General features: G+C 45.2%; 1 protein-coding gene across 8 annotated transcripts in view; it reads left to right on the top strand.

The window, feature by feature from the left end:
* neo1a (neogenin 1a) overlaps window positions 1-19,629 on the top strand; it is a 174,906-nt gene that overhangs the window by 92,469 nt on the left and 62,808 nt on the right. For 6 of the 8 annotated variants that reach the window (XM_072660319.1, XM_072660318.1, XM_072660323.1 and 3 more), the window contains exon 5: window positions 13,777-13,916. In XM_072660319.1, the coding sequence (XP_072516420.1) occupies window positions 13,777-13,916 (140 nt within the window). The remainder of the gene's footprint in view (window positions 1-13,776; window positions 13,917-19,629) is intronic. The other 2 variants (XM_072660320.1, XM_072660317.1) reach the window with 1 other exon arrangement.

The raw sequence follows: 19,629 nt of genomic DNA, 5'->3' as shown, positions 1-19,629 counted from the left end.
CAGCACTCTATAAGCCACTGGGTAACAAAACACACGTCTCACAAGTGACCATCAGCTGATATCCCTCTGTCCCCCCTCCCAGAGCTTTAATCAAGACCCAGCATTTTGGTCCAAACCCAAACACTCCACCCAATTTAGACATAATCCACAGAACCATGAATTGGGAATCACATCTCAGCTGTAGCCTGATAACATTCTGTCTGTGCAAACTCGATTGACAAAATCGTCGATTGTTACCAGCCAAAACAATTTGTCTCCAAACTAAACTGTAGCCCAAACAGATTCTTTCAGAATTTGCGCAGATTGCAGCTCAACAAGATTCTGTCTGAACTTGATTGTAGTTCAGACAAATCTTTTAGAGCCCCACCAAATTCTTTCCTATCTCAACCGTGATAAAAACAATTCTTAGCCCGACTGTAGCCCATCATAATCTCACCTACACCCAGTTGTTACCCAACCAATGTCAATGTCCCAACAAAACTGTGGCCCAAACAAATTCTGTCGAAAAGTTTAGCTCAAAGAGGTTTAGTCTGAACCCGTCTGTAGCTGGACCATTTTTTTTTTCCAAACCCAATTGCAGCTGGACAACATTCTTTCCAATCCCAAATGTGGCCCGGTTCAATACTTTCTGAACCCGACTGAGGCCTGATCAAATACTTTCTGAACCCGACTGCAGCCTGACCAAATACTCTCTAAACCGACTGCAGCCTGACCAAATACTCTCTAAATTGACTGCAGCCTGACCAAATACTCTCTAAACCGACTGCAGCCTGACCAAATACTCTCTAAACCGACTGCAGCCTGACCAAATACTCTCTAAACTGACTGCAGCCTGACCAAATACTCTCTAAACTGACTGCAGCCTGACCAAATTTTGGGTCTGAACCCAATTGCAAATGGACTCATTTTTTTCAGAACCCGACTGCAACCAGACTAAATTCTTTCTGAACCGGACTGAGGCCTGATCAAATACTTTCTGAACCCGACTGAGGCCTGATCAAATACTTTCTGAACCCGACTGAGGCCTGATCAAATTCTTTCTGAACCCGACTGAGGCCTGATCAAATACTTTCTGAACCCGACTGAGGCCTGATCAAATACTTTCTGAACCCGACTGAGGCCTGATCAAATTCTTTCTGAACCCGACTGCAGCCAGGCCAATTTTTTTCAGAACCTGACTGCAACCAGACCAAATTCTTAACGCAACGGTGGCCTGATCAAACTCTTTCTGAACCCGACTGCGGCCTGACCAAATACTTTCCAGACCTGACTGTAGCCTCGACTGTGACACATCCTAAAAGACAGTTCTACTCCAGCCTGCAAGATTTTCAAACCGATTAAGAAACACAGCAGGGAAACCCGACCTGAGGCTGACTGGTATTTGAGACGTGATGTTTGAGCTCAGCCAAACCAGACAACAGTAGTTGGGTCTCGTCCGGGTTTGAACACATACTCGAAGCTCCAGTCCCTCCCTCTTATTCCTCCCCTCTCTTTCTTTTTCATTGCATGTCACCCAAACTCCACCTCAGCTCATACCAACACTCCCACCACAGCAAAGTCTGCGTACAGCGGTGTCTCATCAGCAGACGCTGACTGACAGTTTAGGGGATAAAAAAATAACCTAGCTATTAAGTTTGTTGTAATAATTACAGTATTCATTACCTTGATTGTCAGTATCCCCGGGGTGAGTGTATACTTGCCAGCTTATTCATTAATTAGCACGTGTGCTTGTAGAACAAGAGGCCATGGAGGTAATTCCACTGCTGAACATGGCTGCACGCTCACAAACTTGATTAGAGGAAAGGAGAAGGAGAGCACTCCCTTGTTCATGATTGACAATTAGAAAGTGCGGTGGAGTGAGAGGGTTAGAGTCGGAGCGTCCCCGGCTGCCTCTCTCAAGGACAGATTTCGGAGGCAGAGGGCTGGCGGGGAGTAATTGGGATGGTGTATAGAGACAGACGGGCTCAGATTTGGAAGGAGGCTCTCATTAACAGACAGCGCTGGGATGGGGTGTTTGAGGGAGAGGCTGAATTTGTGGGACTGTAATGAGCGTTGGGGTGCAGCAAACAATTCACAATTACTTTAAATGTTTTAAATTCATTTAATTAGCATTTTTAGTTATTAAAAATACATATTTGTCTGTAAAATATTTCTTGCGTCTTTGTAAAATTGTACTTGGGCCTACCAAACAGTGTACTGAGACTTCTGGGACTGGATCGACTTGAAACCAAACCCCTTAAACTCTTGGCTTGTTCTTCTTTAAGCTATTCCTCTTAAAGCTGAACTGCTTCAGGTTCTTTAGAGGTTCTTTACCTGAAGGCAGTGGTTCTGTATTCAGTGGTTCTGTATGTATGGTTACTGGGTTCTTCACATTGATGGAAATTTCTGCATGGTGTCTTTTAAAAATGGCTCTATGTGCGGTGGTACTCCATGGTACAAAAAGGGTCATCCTATTCACTTTATTGGATATTTTGCCCAGAAGTTCCCAAACTTTTGCATGCCACTCTCAAACGTGTCTCTCTCGTTCGACCAGAGAGGTATGGGCGTCTTTCTTGAGCGAACGATGAGCGTTTTTATTTCTGTGTTTTTCTTGTCAAAGACTAATCCTCGTTGTAGTCCTCGCAGGAGATGGCAGGCAGTGTGACTGGTTGTGTTACACGGATTAGAGGCACTAAGAGAGGCAGAGGAGGCAGATGAAAGAGTGGAGGAGGGAGATGAAAGTGTACACGCTGCTGCGGGTGACTGAATTGCCGTCTATCTGAAGCGTGGCCCGGGCTCTTCAGACAGACTGTTAAGAAATCAGGGAAATGTGTCTGCGGGTGCTTAAGCTTTCTTTTCTGCTCCTGGGAGACGGGGCAGGAATATCAGTCAAGTCAACTTTTTGCAGTTTCGTTATAGGATTAGTAGGATTTTCAGTCTTCCAGTTGGTTCCAGTTTGGCTGTTTTGGGCTGTTAAAAGGCTTCCTAAGCTAGATGCTTTGAGCGCTGTGCCCCCTCGGTGTTGTGGGTAATTGTCTACGTTCTGCAGTCCTATCAGTTTGAATGCCGAGATTTGGCCGTGACCTCCGCCAGCAGTTTATTTAAGTGCTACGATGGCGTAAAAAATTGACTTGCCAATATTGCATTTCACAGACAGTCAGTGCTAACCTAGAGTCACTGGATCAGTCCCATGATGTAAAGGCATTGTGCCTGGCGCGGGACTGCGAGGGAATGGCTCCAGTGTCAATAAAGGGAATGAATAATGCATGGGCGACAGGTCTGATACTGCATGTAAATCATCTCTCAAGCTTCAGACCCGTCTTGCCTCTCTCTAGCCTCCGTCTCGCCTGTAAATGTCATGGTGTTTGTTGTGTTGACACAGCCAGAGGCAGGGCAGGGTTTTGTAGTCTGGCAGTGACACGGGGTCAGAAAGCTGAGCCAGTACGCCACTGCAGGGACGTAGTAGGGACGAGTGATTCCACTGATTTGCCTTTCGATTCAAAACCAAGAAATATCAAGCTTAGGATCCCCTGATGCACTATATGGACAAAAGTATTGGGACACCTGCTCATTGTTCGTTGTGCAGTGCCGAAATCAAGGCTATTAAAAGAGGTTTTTGTTGGCGTAGCTGTTACTACTTAGCTGTTACACCCTTTAGAGGTGTGTAATCATGATGGTTGTATACCACATACATATACATGCCCACCAGGGTGCCACCAGGGTCAATGATGGAACCAGGAGGGGTTAAACATGGGCCCATCTGGGTTATACACTGTTCTAGGGCCTAGATGGGACTCACGTTAGCTCATATTTAACTCATGTGCATGAGCATTCTGGCTTGGATAGCTCTAAGAAGCTAACTAAGGCCTTAACCTTGGTAAAGGTTATTGGAGAGCTCAGATCTTTAAGAATATGCAAGGATAAGCGAGGTACTCTGGACCCCTCTTCGACTCTTAGTATCAAGATAAGCCTAACTGGTAGAGACAATGTTCAGTGTAATGCCCGCATGACCACATAAGAATCATCTTGGTGCTGGGCTCCTTTTGGGAATCCCTGCCCCAAATGTAACAAGGTCCAGAAAAAGCAGTAGAGTATGAAAAGGTCCTAAAAGGTCTTCCTGTAAAAAAGGGAAAAACTTATGTTATCAACTGGCTGGCCAGAATACTGGTCACCCCACCAACGTTGTCTTTCAGCCCCCTCACTCTTCGTCTCTCTCTCTCTCTCTTGCTCTCCTGCGAACACTCTCTAGAACCCCATTTAAAATCCAATTTGGGGTCAATCACTGTACGCTCCCCCCACTATTCTCGGCGAAAAAGGGGCCAAATGACTGCGAGAGTGGCGTTAGAAGAGCTGCTTATCAATGGTAATGGCCTATAATTTCCGCAGCTTTTTTGTTCAGTGTCTGCATTAACAAGATTAACAGCGAGCGCCAGCGCCGTCGCCGGGCTCACTGTTTCTGCATGTATAATTTATGGCTCCGATATTAGAGCAGCGCATGAAAGTGAAAGTGGAGCCTCAGACCCAGACATCCTGCTGTAGAGGAGGGTGGCGAACAAGGACAAATCCGGTTTCGCTCGAGACGAGCCCCTGATGGCTCCATCTGCTCAGAGCTTGGCCTGTGTGAGAGTTTACGGGTATGGTATAAGTAGGGAGTATAGTGTGATAAGCAGTGGGTTTATATGGTGGTGGAATTCTACCTGACTTCACTTGCTTCGTTCCTGTAGTTAGATCTGAGGTTTACTTACCAACCAGGGTTCTCTGGACTTTTAATTACACTACTGACAGGGTTGTGGGTTCGATACCCGGGCCGGCGCCGCAGCAATGGCTGCCCACCACGCCAACCTTGCTTCTATAGGTAGATCAGCCTCAGAAGTTTACTGACCTCCTAAACATCACTGAATAAAAAAGCACAGTATCTCTGAGCATCCTGGTTTGATACCCAGTGTAATCTTGATGCATTGTGTAGAATTGCAGCTTCATAACCTGGATCCTGACTGAATTGGGTTTCCCCACTGGGCACAGAAAACACAGTCAATACAAGCTGCCTGGCCAAACAGATGGTGTCTTTTGAGTCTCCTTATGAGTAGACTGGGGAGAAAGACTGTCCTTTTTTTTTTTTTTTTTTAACCAAACATTTTGGTTTTATTGACCATGGACTTGCACCAAATGTCCTGTTTCCCTGGCAGCCATATTGCCTGTCGTCTAAACTGGGATTTGCTCCACATGACCCATGATGACTCACCCTGGCTGGCGTACTGGGGAAGATAATGGCAGGCTTGGAGCCTCTCAGGCTTTTCAGTGTGTAACTATAGGCTGGGCCCATTGAGGATTGGATGAGAGAGAGACTAGGAGAAGAAGAGAATGATTGAGAGCATTGTGGTGCTTGATGACCAATAACTCTACATCTTCATTACTCCAGTCATCTTTGCTCTCAGCAGGACCTACAGCACCTTCGTGTTTAAGGTGGTAGTAACTTCAGGCTCCTGCAGATGGCGTTACACAAGGATGATCGGGCTACCTGCTGGGTGTGACACAGGATTCATAGATTGAGAGGAGGTGATATGGTGCAGCGTGCAGAGTGTCTTGTTGGACTGAGGACTGATTGCTTTTGGACGTGCCAAAGACCAGAGTGTGAAGGAAGTAGCTGAGCTTGCAGGTGTTTGAAGCATACGGTCATACGGGTCTACCAGCAGTGGCAAAAAAAGCAATCCACAGGAACTGATGGACAGGCGGTTATCTTGGCCTGGGGGTTTCGTGGCTTGTGAATGGCATTAATATGGCTTCGCTTCCAGGCAAGAATGGCTTCTAAAAGTCAGTGCAGGTCCTTCACCACCGATTTCTGAAAGAGCACACATAAGGAGCAGAGTGGCATGCAGGAGCCCTTTGCTCACATCTGCTCAAGAATGATGAGAATGAGGAGAATTTCCTGTATACGGGGAATTTTGTCATTGCTGGAGACCCGTATGACCGTACGCTTCCATACACCTGCAGATTCAGCCACTTCCTTCATACTGTGGCCTTCGCCACTCCCAAATACAATCGCTCATTTTTGCCAATCATTAACATCTGCTTTGCGACCAGTTTCCACACATCGAACGGAACACTCACTGCACTGTATCACCTCTGCTCAGTCTACGAATCCCATCACACACCCCACAGGTATTTATGGCCCGATCATAACCATGCAAAGCCATCTGCAGGAGCCTAAAGTTACATAGTTCATTTTTTTTCATGGGAGCTTTTTTGCCTGTCTAGCTAAAGCCTGTGAAAAGTATGCCTGCTTTCTCCTTACAGGCAGATGGACTCTGTGGCCTGTACTAGTGCAGCAGTTTGGTGCGATGCTTTGACAATGGGATGGCCACTGCATGCGGAGTCTGGATGCTGAATAAACAGTTAGCCAGCTGTTCTTTGTCACTAGAGCATGGGGACTGTGCCAGAAGCTCTCTTTTTGTATCTCTCTCCCCTCTCTGTCCTTCTCTCTTCACTTGCTTGTGGAAGCTCCTCTCTCCCTCACGCTCCCCGACGTTCCCTGACCTCTCCCTGCACTCCGCAACTAATGACAGATCCAGGGCCGACCTCCAGCCGCGTCTGCCTCTGCGCTCAGACCTCTAATGTCTGCATATTACGCAGGTTGTGGCTTCGGGGCTGTATTGTAATGCTCTAATCAAAATCCCGCTTTACCAGCGAAGGCTCTGACATTACAAATAAAGCGAATGGAGCTGCGGCGTGCCCCAGCCCTCCTGGACCTCCACGGCTGTGAGACCGAGCAAAAACAAACATGCCAGAGCTGCTTCTTAATACGGGGCTTCTCTCCATATTGATTTTCCTTTGCTCTCCAATTTCTTTGCAAGGAGGCATATCATTCCAAGAGCAGTTCCTCATGTCCTACAGGATAAAACATCAACCCGGACACCAGGAGATGAGCGTTTCTAACCTCCTGGCCAAGAATAACTGATTATTATTACCTGATATGGCCTCTAGACTTCAGCTGAAGTCTTCCAGTCGTCACTCAGTCAGGGTGGAACCGTTTATTCTTGACCGTGCAGTCAGCAGGTAGAAGAAACAGTGCAGTGTTTCTATAGTGAAGATGTGCTTGAGCTTTGACTAGATCCGGCAGCTCCTATCTGAGGCAACTCTTGACCTATCCAAATTCACGGACAGCTCTCCTGACGTTGTCTTCCAGTCGGATTCAGGTCACGTTCGTATGTGCTGTTAAATCTGAAGCCTGATTGTATCTTTGGACAGTCTTTTGCCTGCTCGCCCTCATATTTCTGATGCATGCCTGCATCATTGCTATGACAACCAGTGTGAATATGCAAGCATCGCAACTATACAGTGTGATCATACCAATCTGATTTGGTGACTTGTAGCCCTGTGTGCTAATTTCATTTGCAAAAATCACAAATTCCACCTCTGTTATACATGAGCCTAGTGCTGCTTGTAGTAGAGGGTTGACGAGGGTTGTGGAGAGCGCTTTATAGGCTACGCTTTTAATAGATTGATATGGAGCAACCATTCATTGTCCTGCAGGGTGATGCTACTCCAAAGGGTCGCGCTGGATAGGATTGTGTAGCTTGGCTCAGGCCCTGCACAACTCCCATGACTTGTCGTGGAGCAGTGGTTCTCAAGTTTAGGCCAGGTGTATCTGTGCCCTCCATAGCCAGTGAACAAGTCCTTTTTGAGTTGAAGTGGCTGTCTTGGAGCATTGATTCCCGGCTGCAGTACTGCCTCAGGGCTGCGTCTTGTTAGCGGCTGTGTTTGGAGGAGTGCCTGCAACCAGTTGAGCCCTCGATAGCAAAGATTACGCTGAATCCTTCTGTGCTGATGACAGCCTTTCATCTGGGAAGGCCTGCTCTCTATGGGTGCATCAATCACCTGGGCCCGTGCCACTGGTAGTTTGGTGTCGGATTACTATCTACGGATGTGAAGAGGGTGGTTCACCTCTCAGGCGATGTGGTGGGAGCTGGTTGCCTGCCCAGCCTGCAGTCAAGGCCTGGCCCACATTAGTTCTGGGTTATTTGAAGCTACTCCACGTAGGCCAAGTGGATGACAGCTGCTTCAACACCAGAGCAGGACCAGGTTCAAAGTTGTATTATACCCTGGCTGATATTGCATTTTAGGTTTTATGGTTTTTTCTTATGAGATGTTTGGACATTCATATAATTGACAGCTTATCCTGCAGTTTCTGAGATATCGCCACTGTTCCAATCCAGATATCCAATCCAGTTCTGTCTGATTGTGTAATTTGGGCTTGTTTGCAGCTTTTTGATCAGATGTACAGTTGCCATGTAGCAGCAGTTGTGTATATGTTTTTCCCTGATATAGAAATTAATAGGGTGCAGAAGTTTGTACTGATGATACCCAGACCAGCCAACCACATGGGGTACGACAGACTCTTGCAACCACCAGGCACACCATCTTTACCACTTTAGAAACACCTTAGCAACTTGAAATTCCATAGTAACCGCCGGTAAAACCATAGCATTGACCAATAAACCCATTAGCAACACCATAGCACCCATGTAACAACCTCTTAGCAGCCACCTGAAATAAACTAGCAACCACCATGAAAAACCTTAGCAACACTATAACACCGCTTGGCGGCCACCTGAAATACCATAAAATAACTACCATAGCAACCCGCAAAACCATTGCAACAGCTCTTGCAACCACCAAGGAACACTTTCAGAACTCTGTAGCACACACATAGGAACCCCTCAGCAACCACTGGCACTTAAGCACAATAGTAAGCACAATAACACCTTAGCAACACCTTAGCAACATCATAGCACCCAATTGGTAGCACCTTAGCAACCATGTGAAATTCCATAGCATCAGCATGAAAGTGACAACCAGTTAGGCTGTGCAACCATTCTGCACTTCCTTCAGGAAATACGCTTTTCTAGTTTAGTGCCATAATCAGCGTCGATAGTGCTGACAGTTTTCTTGTTGGACAGGCCCTAATTGTTAGAGCAGTGTGCAGTGCCAGTCCTCCTTGTCTAGGAGAAGGGTTTTTCGTCGTCAGCAGTGCCTTATCTCCCAGGCTTCCCAGTTTCCAGACAGGCTTGCACCGGGCCTGCTAATATGGCTGAGTGGGAGATAAGTGACAGTGTAAATTTGCAACTAATTAAAAGGTCTTTGTTGGGGGACAAGCTTTGTATAATGCATTTTTAATTGATTCATGCTCACCTGCCTCCAACGCCAAGGCCGCCTCTGGTAAGTGCAGCAGCGTAGCAGGCACAGTGGTCTTGTCTGCCGCTTGTGACTTCAGCAATCTTTTGTATTAGCCTGGCAGAAACTAGTCCGAGTTTATATACTGATAAATCCTAATTAGAGCAAAGCACGACTGTCACTCTCACTGTGCAGTAGAGCTTCCTCCTCATTAGCATTGGGTTTAGCCCTGTGTCTAGAGACACACATGGAGTAGGCCTCAGGATGCCAGCACAGTTAAAAGAGTCTGATATGTCAAACTTGATTCTGTCTCTCTGTGATTGTGTCATGGCTGTCGGTGTGGCTTACATGGATGAAGGCCTCTTGATTAGGAGGACGGCCTCATGGTCAGATTTCTCAGGCTCCTGGTGTAGGTATGTGTAGAGCTTGGGTCAGAAGTGCACATGAGTGTCGTGGCAATATTAAGCTTTTAAAGATTTCAGTGATGTGAACTGTTCTTTTTCCTGGGATGAATGTGATGAAATACGTCTTCACTAGCAAAGAACAAGAATTTGGTGGGTTGAGGATTTCTGTAATCAACACAGGGTCAAAATGATATGTTTAGGTTATTAAAAATATGCACAAACCCACTAATTATAGTGCTTATTAATTCAGTGGTGCTGAAGGTTCCACCACGCTTGTAACCTGCCTTAACTAAGGCCTCTTTACGTCCTGCTAGTGATCATGATTGACTACATCTGGTAGCTTCTTTGTAGCCACATAAAAAGGGCTTGTTTGACAGCTCTCGTTGGATTGAAGCTCAGTGCAGATCTGTGAAGGGTGATTGCAGATTTACACAAGTCAGGAATGTCTCTGGAAGCCCGTTCCAAACAACTCCCAAGATCAGCAGTTCAAACAATTGTATGTAAATGTAAGTTAATTGGAGGTGTAGCTAATTTCCCAAAGTCTGAAAGAAGGCCCAGACGATTTATTCAGATGATCAGGAACAACCCAAGAGACACCAATGCACAGGCTTGGCATGAACTGGAAGCTGCTGGAACACCAGTGTCACTGTCTACAGTGAAGCGAGTTTTACATCACCATGGACTGAGAGGCTGCTGTTGAAGATAGAAGCCCCTGCTCCAAAATTGACAATTGACATTGTTTTCAAGGTCAGCTAAAGGCTTCTGTGGGAAGGTTTTATGGTCAGATGAGATTAAGATTTGGCCACAGTCACTAGAGGCATTCAACCATACGAACGCTGTGTTAGCTACTAGAGTTAGAGCTATTGGAGCTGTTATGCTGGTACTTCAGTCATCCACTCGTGAGCCCCTCTTTACCAATTGAAGGTTTCTCCTTGAGCCATATGTCCAAGACAAAACGTTCCAGATACAGTTCTGCATTCACGTTTATAGCAGCAAGTAGATGCTTTTATCCAGAGCAACTTGAACTTCAGTCATCTTACAGACGTAGGCGAATGTAATTTTGCTCATGGGCTCTTATTGCTATTTATTAATGTTCTTGCTTCGACATGGAATAGCAGGGGAGGGCAGAGGTGCACCTTTAATCATGAACATATTTGAAAATTATGAGCATATAGTTTTTATTTCACACTTTATATGCCTTATTTGATTCTCATTAAGTAAACAAATCCTACAGTGAGTTTGAATGTCTATATACAGTCGAATAACAACGCCCACCCCTCGGTGTGCGAGGTTCACTGTAGGCCCATTCAGAACTCCACTTACCTTGCTTTTGAAGCTGTGCCGCTTCAGCCAGCCACCAGCCCAGTCTGGAGGAACTGTGAGGCAATGGCTCTGGAACAGGTGACTGGGAGGAAGGTGGTGATAATATTTAGTGACAGGAGGTTGATAGTCAAGATGCAGTATTGTGTCTGACACAGCGGAGTGTTTCTTTCTGTGTAATCAGAACCCCATGACAGTGCAAATTCAGACTTACACAGCCCACACGGAGCAGATGGTCCAGGTTAGCGGAGGAAAGAGGAAGAAGAGGGGAGCAGGAAAGGAAGGGGAGGCTCAATTCAAACAAGGAAAAGCTGCTGTAGGAGTGAAGGCATTTGCATGCGAAGCACAGAAATGAACAGTCTACCACCTGCTATGTGAAATTCAGATACTGTGACCATGTTTAAATCTAGACTAACAACCTAAAATGTCCTTTCTTGAAGGTACCATAGAATTGAAGCTGTGCTCCAGGTTCGTTATTGTGGGCTATTGTTCCTTCAGCCGACCCCAGCCCAGCCTGGTACATTGCACAGCACCAAGTGGACAGAATAATCAAGGAGGAGGACTTCTCAGAAGTGTTAAGCGCAACCTCGAACATCAGCTAGATGGTTGAAACATGGACATACTTAGGTGTTCAAATAGGACAGTGACTTACACTCACATTAAAAAGATAGTTGTGGAAGGGGGAAAGGCTGAGGGTGTTTTCACAGTAGCATTTTTTCCAGACCTGGGAGCGCTTGTTCTGAGCTCAAATGTGAAAGCTGGGAGCAGTCCAGAGAACTGATCTCTGGTCTTCCAAGTCCTTGGTGGTCTGAGGTTCGCTTTAAACGGACTCTGGTGGGGTGTGGAAGATCCGCTCCCGGTGTTGCTTGATTGGTTCATTGGTTGATTTTGTTATGTGACCGCTTCAACTTATTGATACACGGCCAATTAACCAGACTGGACAGGACAGGTACTGTAATGAGCTCGTCTCATGCTGGACAGCCTGGCTCAGAACCAACGAGAGCAGCTCCTTGTTTCCAGGTGTTCCTGCACAGTTAAATGCCATGGCTCTAGAAAGTGTGGCCCTTCACTGCTTGCATGTTTTATCTAAGGATAGTAATGAAAATCAATAAATACATACAGAAAAGTGATGTTTGGAGTTGTACAGTGAACCATGGTTTGGGTGGAATTCTTCTGTGTGAAAGCAAGCCAGTGGTAATGAGTCGGTCCTGGGTGCGGACTTTCAGGAAAACACCCTAATGCTAACAATAAGTCAAAAATAAGGGATTTGGAAAGGCCATTCCAAAGTCCTGACCTCAACCCTATCAAAAATGTCTGTGTCTGATTTATTGGCCTGCAATTAAATGTATGTAGGTAAACACCCACAGAATCTGCAGAGCATCTGTGATTGGCCAGGAAGCTCAGAGTACTGTGAAGGCCGATGTCTTGCTAACTGTTTCATAACTGATGTATTGTGCAGCTTTGGAGGCTTGTGATACTACTGAAGTATGAAAGGTTATAAATAAAGCCGTGGTGAGATTGAGAGAGGTGTGTATGGCTATTGCATGTGTGTGTGTGTGTGTGTGTATCTCTGCACACTGGGAGAATGCTGGTATTAATGGCCGTGTGTTTAGAGGCGATCGATAGCTGGTGGATCGGGTTGAGCAGCAGATCTGCTATCTCTACATCCCCACATCCCCCTGTTCTCACAGCCTACTCTCCCTCTCTTTCTCTCTCTATCTCTAGCTCACTCACTCACTCTCTCTCTCTCTCTCTCTCTCGTTGTCCCTCTCGTTTGCTCTCTTTGTTTGTCCACTGTCTTCTTGTGTCTTACACACAGTGTGTTCGTCTTATCCATAGCCTCCCACCCCCATCTCTGTCTTCTTCTTCTCTCTCCCCCTCTCTTTCCCCTCTTCATCTGTCCTCCTTCAACCTATTGATCGCTACCCCTTGTCCCAGCGCGCTCTACACTCGATGCAGTCAGTCAGAAACCCACCCCCCACCCATGTATGCAGAGGAGTTCAAAGGACAGAGCTAGAAATGAAGAGGTTGCTGGTGCACCATTATTCTGAGCATCAGTCTTATCAGAGCACATCCAGCATTTTGAGGAAGAATAGCTCGTTCATCTTGCCGTCACAGTCCTACACCACATTCCTGAAATCGCATACATGGTAAAGGCATTTCAACCATGTTTGCTGTTTAGATTTCCACATTTTGCTTAAGGAGAACCAGTGTTCTCCGTACACTGGAGCAAATCATCAGTGTTTGAGATTCACGTTTCGAGTTTGGAGTGGACGCAACTGGACTGTGAGAAGATCTGAGGATGATGATTGGATTGTACACAACACACATTGATTTAATTACATTAAGATTTAATCCTTCAAGTCTGGAATCTGGACCCCTCCACGATTGCCAAGAGTGCTGAATCGGCCCAGTTGTCCTGCGGTGTGGCCCAAGCTTTAGAAATGTAGAACTGCTTGTGTCTCAAAATACACAGTGTGTTTCCTTCTGACTGTCAGACTGCACACGCCCAATATCTGATAAAATGAACAGATCCTAAGACGAGTTCGAATACCCATATATTCCAATAACCACCATCCCTAATACCTGCCTCTGTATGTGCCGCTCTTTTTTTTTTTACATTACATTACTTTTACATTAGGCTTGACTGCCGCAATGGAGAATTAGATGAAGTCGGGGGTACTGTGCGGCTTACTGGGTGCATTATTCACAGCCAGGATGGGGACGAATGCTGGGAATACGTGCTGTGTGTAATGGCATTAGGAAAATGGAGGGATGCTTCAGTTATTGAATCCACAAAGTGCCCTCTGCTGACGTTTGTTGTGGGTAAGAGCTTGTTTGACCCTGTGCAGTGGGAATATTGACCGGCCTCTCTCTCTCTCTCTCTTTCCTCTCCTCTCAGCAGTGACGGACGCTTTCAGGTGCTCGGCGGGGGCAGCCTCCAGATATTTAACCTAACCGAAGAGGATGCTGGGATGTACCGCTGCCTGGCGGAGAATGTCAATGACTCCATCGAAGCCCAGGCTGAACTCTCGGTGCAAGGTAACAAGTTTGAATATATACGTTCATCAACAGGAGCACTTAGACTTAACAGTAGTGGCAAAAACCCTTTTGCCACCAGTCTGAATAATGCTTTAAGCAGGTAACAACCATTAAAGCATGGAGTTGGTCTGCTATAACATGAAAACCACCTGCCTAATACTGTGTAGGTCCCCCTCATGCAGTTAACACAGTTTTGAATGAGCAAGGCATGGACTTCACAAGACCTCTGAAGGTGTCCTGTGTGGTGTATTCTGGCATCAGGACATTAGCAGCAGATCTTTTTAAGTCCTATAAGTTGTGAAGTGGGACCTCCATGGGTTGCCTCAGTCAGCCTTGGCGCCCATGACCCTGTCACCGGAGCTCTTTCGGTATGTACTGACCACTGCGGAATGGGAACACCCCACAAGACCTGCCTGATGCTTTGGAGAATTTTCTTGATCCGGTCGTCCAGCCAATCTCAATCCCAACCTGCTTCAAGAACTGACTGTTCACCTGCTCATGCCTTGACAGGTGCCATTGCAAAGAGATAATCAGTGTTATTCACTTGAGGAATCCTTTATTTAGGAGTGTAGATAGATTAGGACTCTCTGGAGCAGATAACCTGAACCTTTTTACACCATGCTGCCAGGTGTGGGCCACAGGGGTATAAAGCCCCCCCAGCATTGAGCTGCTGTGGAGCAGTGGAAGCACTGTGTTCTCTGGAATGATGAGATGGTGCTCCATCCAGTACATCTGGGATCCAACATCCTGACTTCGCTAATGCTCTTGTCACTGAATGCAATCAAATCCTCACACCAGTGCTCCGAAATGTAGTAGAAAGCCTCCCCTGGACAGTAGAGACAGTCACTCCAACAACACTTATCTCAATAAGATAGACCTGTTCAGATCAGTTCATCTGTTAAGTTTAAGGAAAAGCTCCTTTTCAGAAACCGAAGTACTTCAAGCCTCGGGGATCTTGTTGAACATTGTTGAGTAATGGGATCGCATGCTTGTAGCGTGCACCGAGCGTGTTTACATAAACAGGTATAGAATCTGGTGCAATAGCTGGAATTGCCGTGACATTGGAGTGAGGAGAACACAAAGGAAGCCGTCCTGAAAGCCCACGAGGTTATTATGTTGGGATGAAGGGTGTTCGACGGAGCACAGGGAGGGTGTGAAATCGGGGAAAATGGGATAGATCTCGTTCCCTCACTCTGCATTTCATGCAGATGCCCCGCTTTGGCCGTCTATCTGTCTGCCGGGAATCGATCCAGAGGTGTGACAGGAGCGGGATAAAAGACACAGGGCGTTTAGAGCTGCGCGATCATGTGGGTGGGACAGGCATTGTGTGGGAGCGCTGGTGCGGGACCCCGCTCACAAATCCCAACACAACAGGCGTGTAAATCTTTGACCTCACAACCATTCAGCTCTGTTTTCTTAGGAAACGATTCAGTGTGACGTTGAATCTCAGTTCAAGTCAGTAATTTTGGGGATTAGTTTTTATAAAAAGGGACACGTGATCAGAGCTCATACAGACATATGAATGGCTTAAACATCAGAGAGGTACGTTCCAGAATTTGGGGTTTTGAGTGTTTTTCTAGTTGATTTTCATTAAATCATCTACAGCTTGGTTCATCATTCTGGAAACGCCTACGTCCTACATAAATAAACTATATGGACAAAATTATTGGGACACACACAGCACACCTACAGTAACTTTTAGGGGGTCTTTAGAACCACCCACTCTTTCACTAATGTGTGGAAAGGCACAGTGGAACACTTGAATTAATGAAAAATTAAGAGTTTAGAGTGTCCCAATACTTTTGTCCATCATGTAGATGAAACATATGAAGACATAATCATTATATTACAATCCGTTTGTGTCTTTAATCAGTTGTTTTAAGTAATTTCAAGCATTCGAAAGATGATTCTACTCTTAGTAAGTGGTTAGAGCTGGGCAGTATGACAATATTTTATCTTATCGTGATAAATTTTGTTATCGGTACACAATATGCTTTTATGAGTATATCGTCAGTTCTTAAAGAGCACTGATTTACTGCACGTTTCATTACAAAGAGTGTAATCAGTCTTATTTAATTTAGTAGAGTATATTTTAGGTAAAAATCACTGTACTCAGTATGGGAGACTATTTAAATAGCAGTTTTTTTAATGTACGCTGTTGGTGCGTTTTGTCTACATGATAAAATATTGCAGTAAATATTGCATATCGTAAAAAATGTCTTTAAATATTGTGATATAAAACTTGTCCATAATGCCCAGCTCTATAAGTGGTGTAGATATAGATATTGTTGCTGTTACTTACAAACACTTACATCACTTTTTGAGATAATTTGAATCTGGCAGTTGTTCTTTACATTGATGAATGGACCAATAGTCCAAAATTACTATATAAAATAAAATCTTTTTACATTGACTTCTATTGAAAGTTAAGAAGTTTTTTGTTCTTCACTAAAATTGCCATTTTGGAGATGTCTTTTGAGTTATTTTGTGTTACAGCAACGATATGTAAAATGTTTGTTGAGGTTTTTGTGTGAAAGCCTAATCTGAATAAACTCATTCTAAATAGTTTCATCACATGAGCAACACATGAAGTGCATTCATTAGTGTTGAATGTAAAGTATACATGTGTGTGTTCTAGGACGCAAGCATAGGCTATAGAGATGGCCGTGCTTTCAGAAGGTCAGACGACCACTGTTGTGTGTATTAACCAAAAGGTTCCACCACAATAGAATTACCTAGGACTGATAACCATGATGAGAAATGATGGGAATTATCTGCAGAGCAGTTGGGAGTTGGTGCTGGAGCTGGATGGAATCAGGTGGAGGGGGGGTTGCCAGTAGAGTTTCTCAGCCTGGAGACGAGCTGCGATCACTGGGCTTTAGTCTTGCCTCTGTCTTTCCTCTGATAGACTTCTCTCTGCCTGTCGCCCGTTAGAATAGAGCGATTTTGGAACGAATGCAGTGGGCTGCCACTTTTCTGAATGAGCTGGACGGTGCCTCTGTGGTGATGAAGTTGTCCCGCCAGCTGCATTGAGGCGCAGACGGTTCTCTCTGTTCCTCCACAAGAGGAGAAGAATGAGGCTTTCAGAAGAGCTCTTGCCCACATGCAGCTCAGGGGATTTTCTCTCTTTTTTGGCTTAGGTTATTCCTCACTCATAGCTCACTCAGATGAGCTATTTCTCACTTGCAGCTCAAGTAAACAAATGCAGATTCTAAACCTTCAGATGAAAAATAACATTTGATATACAGCCTGGTTTTGCAGAAATAACATATGGAAACATATTGGAATGTATGTATGTAAGTGCATGGTCAGTTTATTTAATATTAATATGTACATTAAAGCAACATTATGTAGCATTTTCACCTTAAAACAACAGCTTCAAAATCAGGTAATAGGAAGATTAGTGCCTCTATTGTTGCTATTCCTGGATCAGCATGGCAGAAAACAGCAGTATGTAACTGGTGGGCAGGACAACGCTCGTGAGAGTTGCGTAACGCTGCGTAACCGGAGTCATTTTCTTGTAAAATCGGTAATATTACTCTACCGCCTCAGTCTGCATACTTCTTTCACTTTCAGTGAAAGTTCTGCATCTCTCAGCTTGTTCAGAAATCTATAGATTGTCCTTTATGGTGGCTCAAAGCGCAAATTGTACCCCCTGACTGTAGGGAGAGCCAAAAAAAGGAGCAAAAAAAGTTGCCAATTCTCCCATAAAGCTGCTTTAAATCATTATGTGACGAAAAGTGACTGCATACCAAAACAACAGTACAGTACAGACTTAAAAAAAAAAAAAAAACATTTTTTAACCTAATGTTAGTCATCTCCGGTTCCCACCCAGTACGTATTAATATATATATATATATATATATATATATATATATATATATATATATATATATATATATATATATGAGCTCAATTCTTGCTTTACCTTATAGGGTATTTATAAGTGCATATGGTTGTTTTTTGGGTCAGAAAGAGCATTCTGGATCCTTCATCCAATAAAGCTACGCATTAACCTGCCTGCTCCACTGCAGTCAAGGCAGAGGTTAAAGACCAGAGCAGCAGCTGGAGGCCTCAGTGAAAGGGGAGAAAGCTCTAGCACTGCTGCACTACCTCTCGCTTTATTGAAGTTGGCAAGACAATAAATTAGGGCAGAGGACACAGTAGGTTTTAATTATGGAGCTGCATGATTGTTGCTTGATGGAGCCCGCAGCTTTATTTATATTTCTAGAGCCGAAAGTTGCATGTGTATTTATGAGTGTGTGTGTGTGTGTGTTCTACAAGCATTAATGAGTCCACATGTTAGCCAGAACCACTAACATATACATGCGAAGGTGTGTGTATATGGGTATACACTCGTGTATCTATGTAATATGAGTAGATGTGTGAGGGCCTGGGCATATAGTACCAGTTCCCTCCATGTGTGACAAGGTCAGCCTGGGCTCATTTTAAACTTTCATGCTGAACCTGACGCAGATCGCACCTCCAGGCCTCTGTTTGAAGCTGGCTGAGAAAGCAGGGCTGATTTTGTATGCCTTCCAGCACACAGTGGAAGGTAACAGTAGCGGGCACCGCTTGACTGCAGAGTGTGTGACGAGACTTGAAGGCTTTGTGGAAATTCGAGAGGGTTTTAAGGCCATTTATCTCGCTCCAGAATGTAGGGTCAGTTTTATGAACCTGTAAATGTAAAGTTCCTTAATGCCCGGAATGAAGAACACAGCCAGGTCTGGATCAAGCTGGCCTTTTTGTCCCCTCACCTGTCCTCTCACCAGTTTAACCTTTTGACCTGATGGATTATGCTGTTTACAAAGAGCAAGGCTCATCCTTTGTGTGCAGATACGTACAAACAAGACACTTGGCCTCAGCCTTTGTTCCTGTGAGTGTGTGCGAGTGCTGGAGTGTTTGTCAAGTGCAGTGCTGTGCCGTTTGGTTTATGTGTTTGTCTGCGGCAGGGCTGCCGTCAGAGGCAGAGCGATTGAGAGGCCCTCGTGTTGGAATGGACCATCTGTCCCACATGAAGCTGGCGTGAGCACGGAGGCCAGCGGTGTGTGACAAGTGTTATGCAGCAGGTTGGGTGCGCAGGCCTCAACAGCCCGCAGGAGGACGAGCGGAGAGCTATTCATCATTTTAGCCGTGTCAGGTTGGCTCTGCCACTGTGATTGGCTCTGATTGGCCAATTCGCCAAGCCGTTAAAGGAGCCGGTAGGTACCCCTTTGGGTCTGGATGGGCTCCAGCACAGGCACAAGTATTCAGTGTGTATTTGTCATATTACTACCCAATACACCTCCGTATGTGAAGGACAGTTTGGTGCTGTGTTGGGAACTGGGACATTTCCTCCACCTCAGCCAGTCTGGGGTTGTCAGTCCCTCTCTTGTGGGCAGAACCCATACAGAAGGAATAGGGTTTAACGTGGTTAAGCTTTTAAGCCATGCTATATTAACGTTAATTGCCATAGCCTACATCTAATCAATGAAATACTAAGAAAATAACTGTAAAAGGTTTCAGTGTACCCATAGCAGCAACACCAGTGCTAGCTTACTGGACATGTTGTGCATATATAAACATTCCCATTGCTAAAAACGGTACTTGACATTTTGTCCAAATCAAGAGATCAAGAAGACCCCTAGTAAACAAGCCAAAGGGGACAGTGGACAGAGTCACCGTACCGCCACATAAGACAGTTCTGCTGCTCATGTGTGCAAAATAATCATAA

The sequence above is a fragment of the Salminus brasiliensis genome, chromosome 17 (genome assembly GCF_030463535.1).
Source record: "Salminus brasiliensis chromosome 17, fSalBra1.hap2, whole genome shotgun sequence".
In the NCBI taxonomy this organism is placed as follows: domain Eukaryota; kingdom Metazoa; phylum Chordata; class Actinopteri; order Characiformes; family Bryconidae; genus Salminus; species Salminus brasiliensis.
The sequence above is the reverse complement of the archived record's forward strand: the minus strand, read 5'-3'. Positions and strand labels throughout refer to the sequence as shown.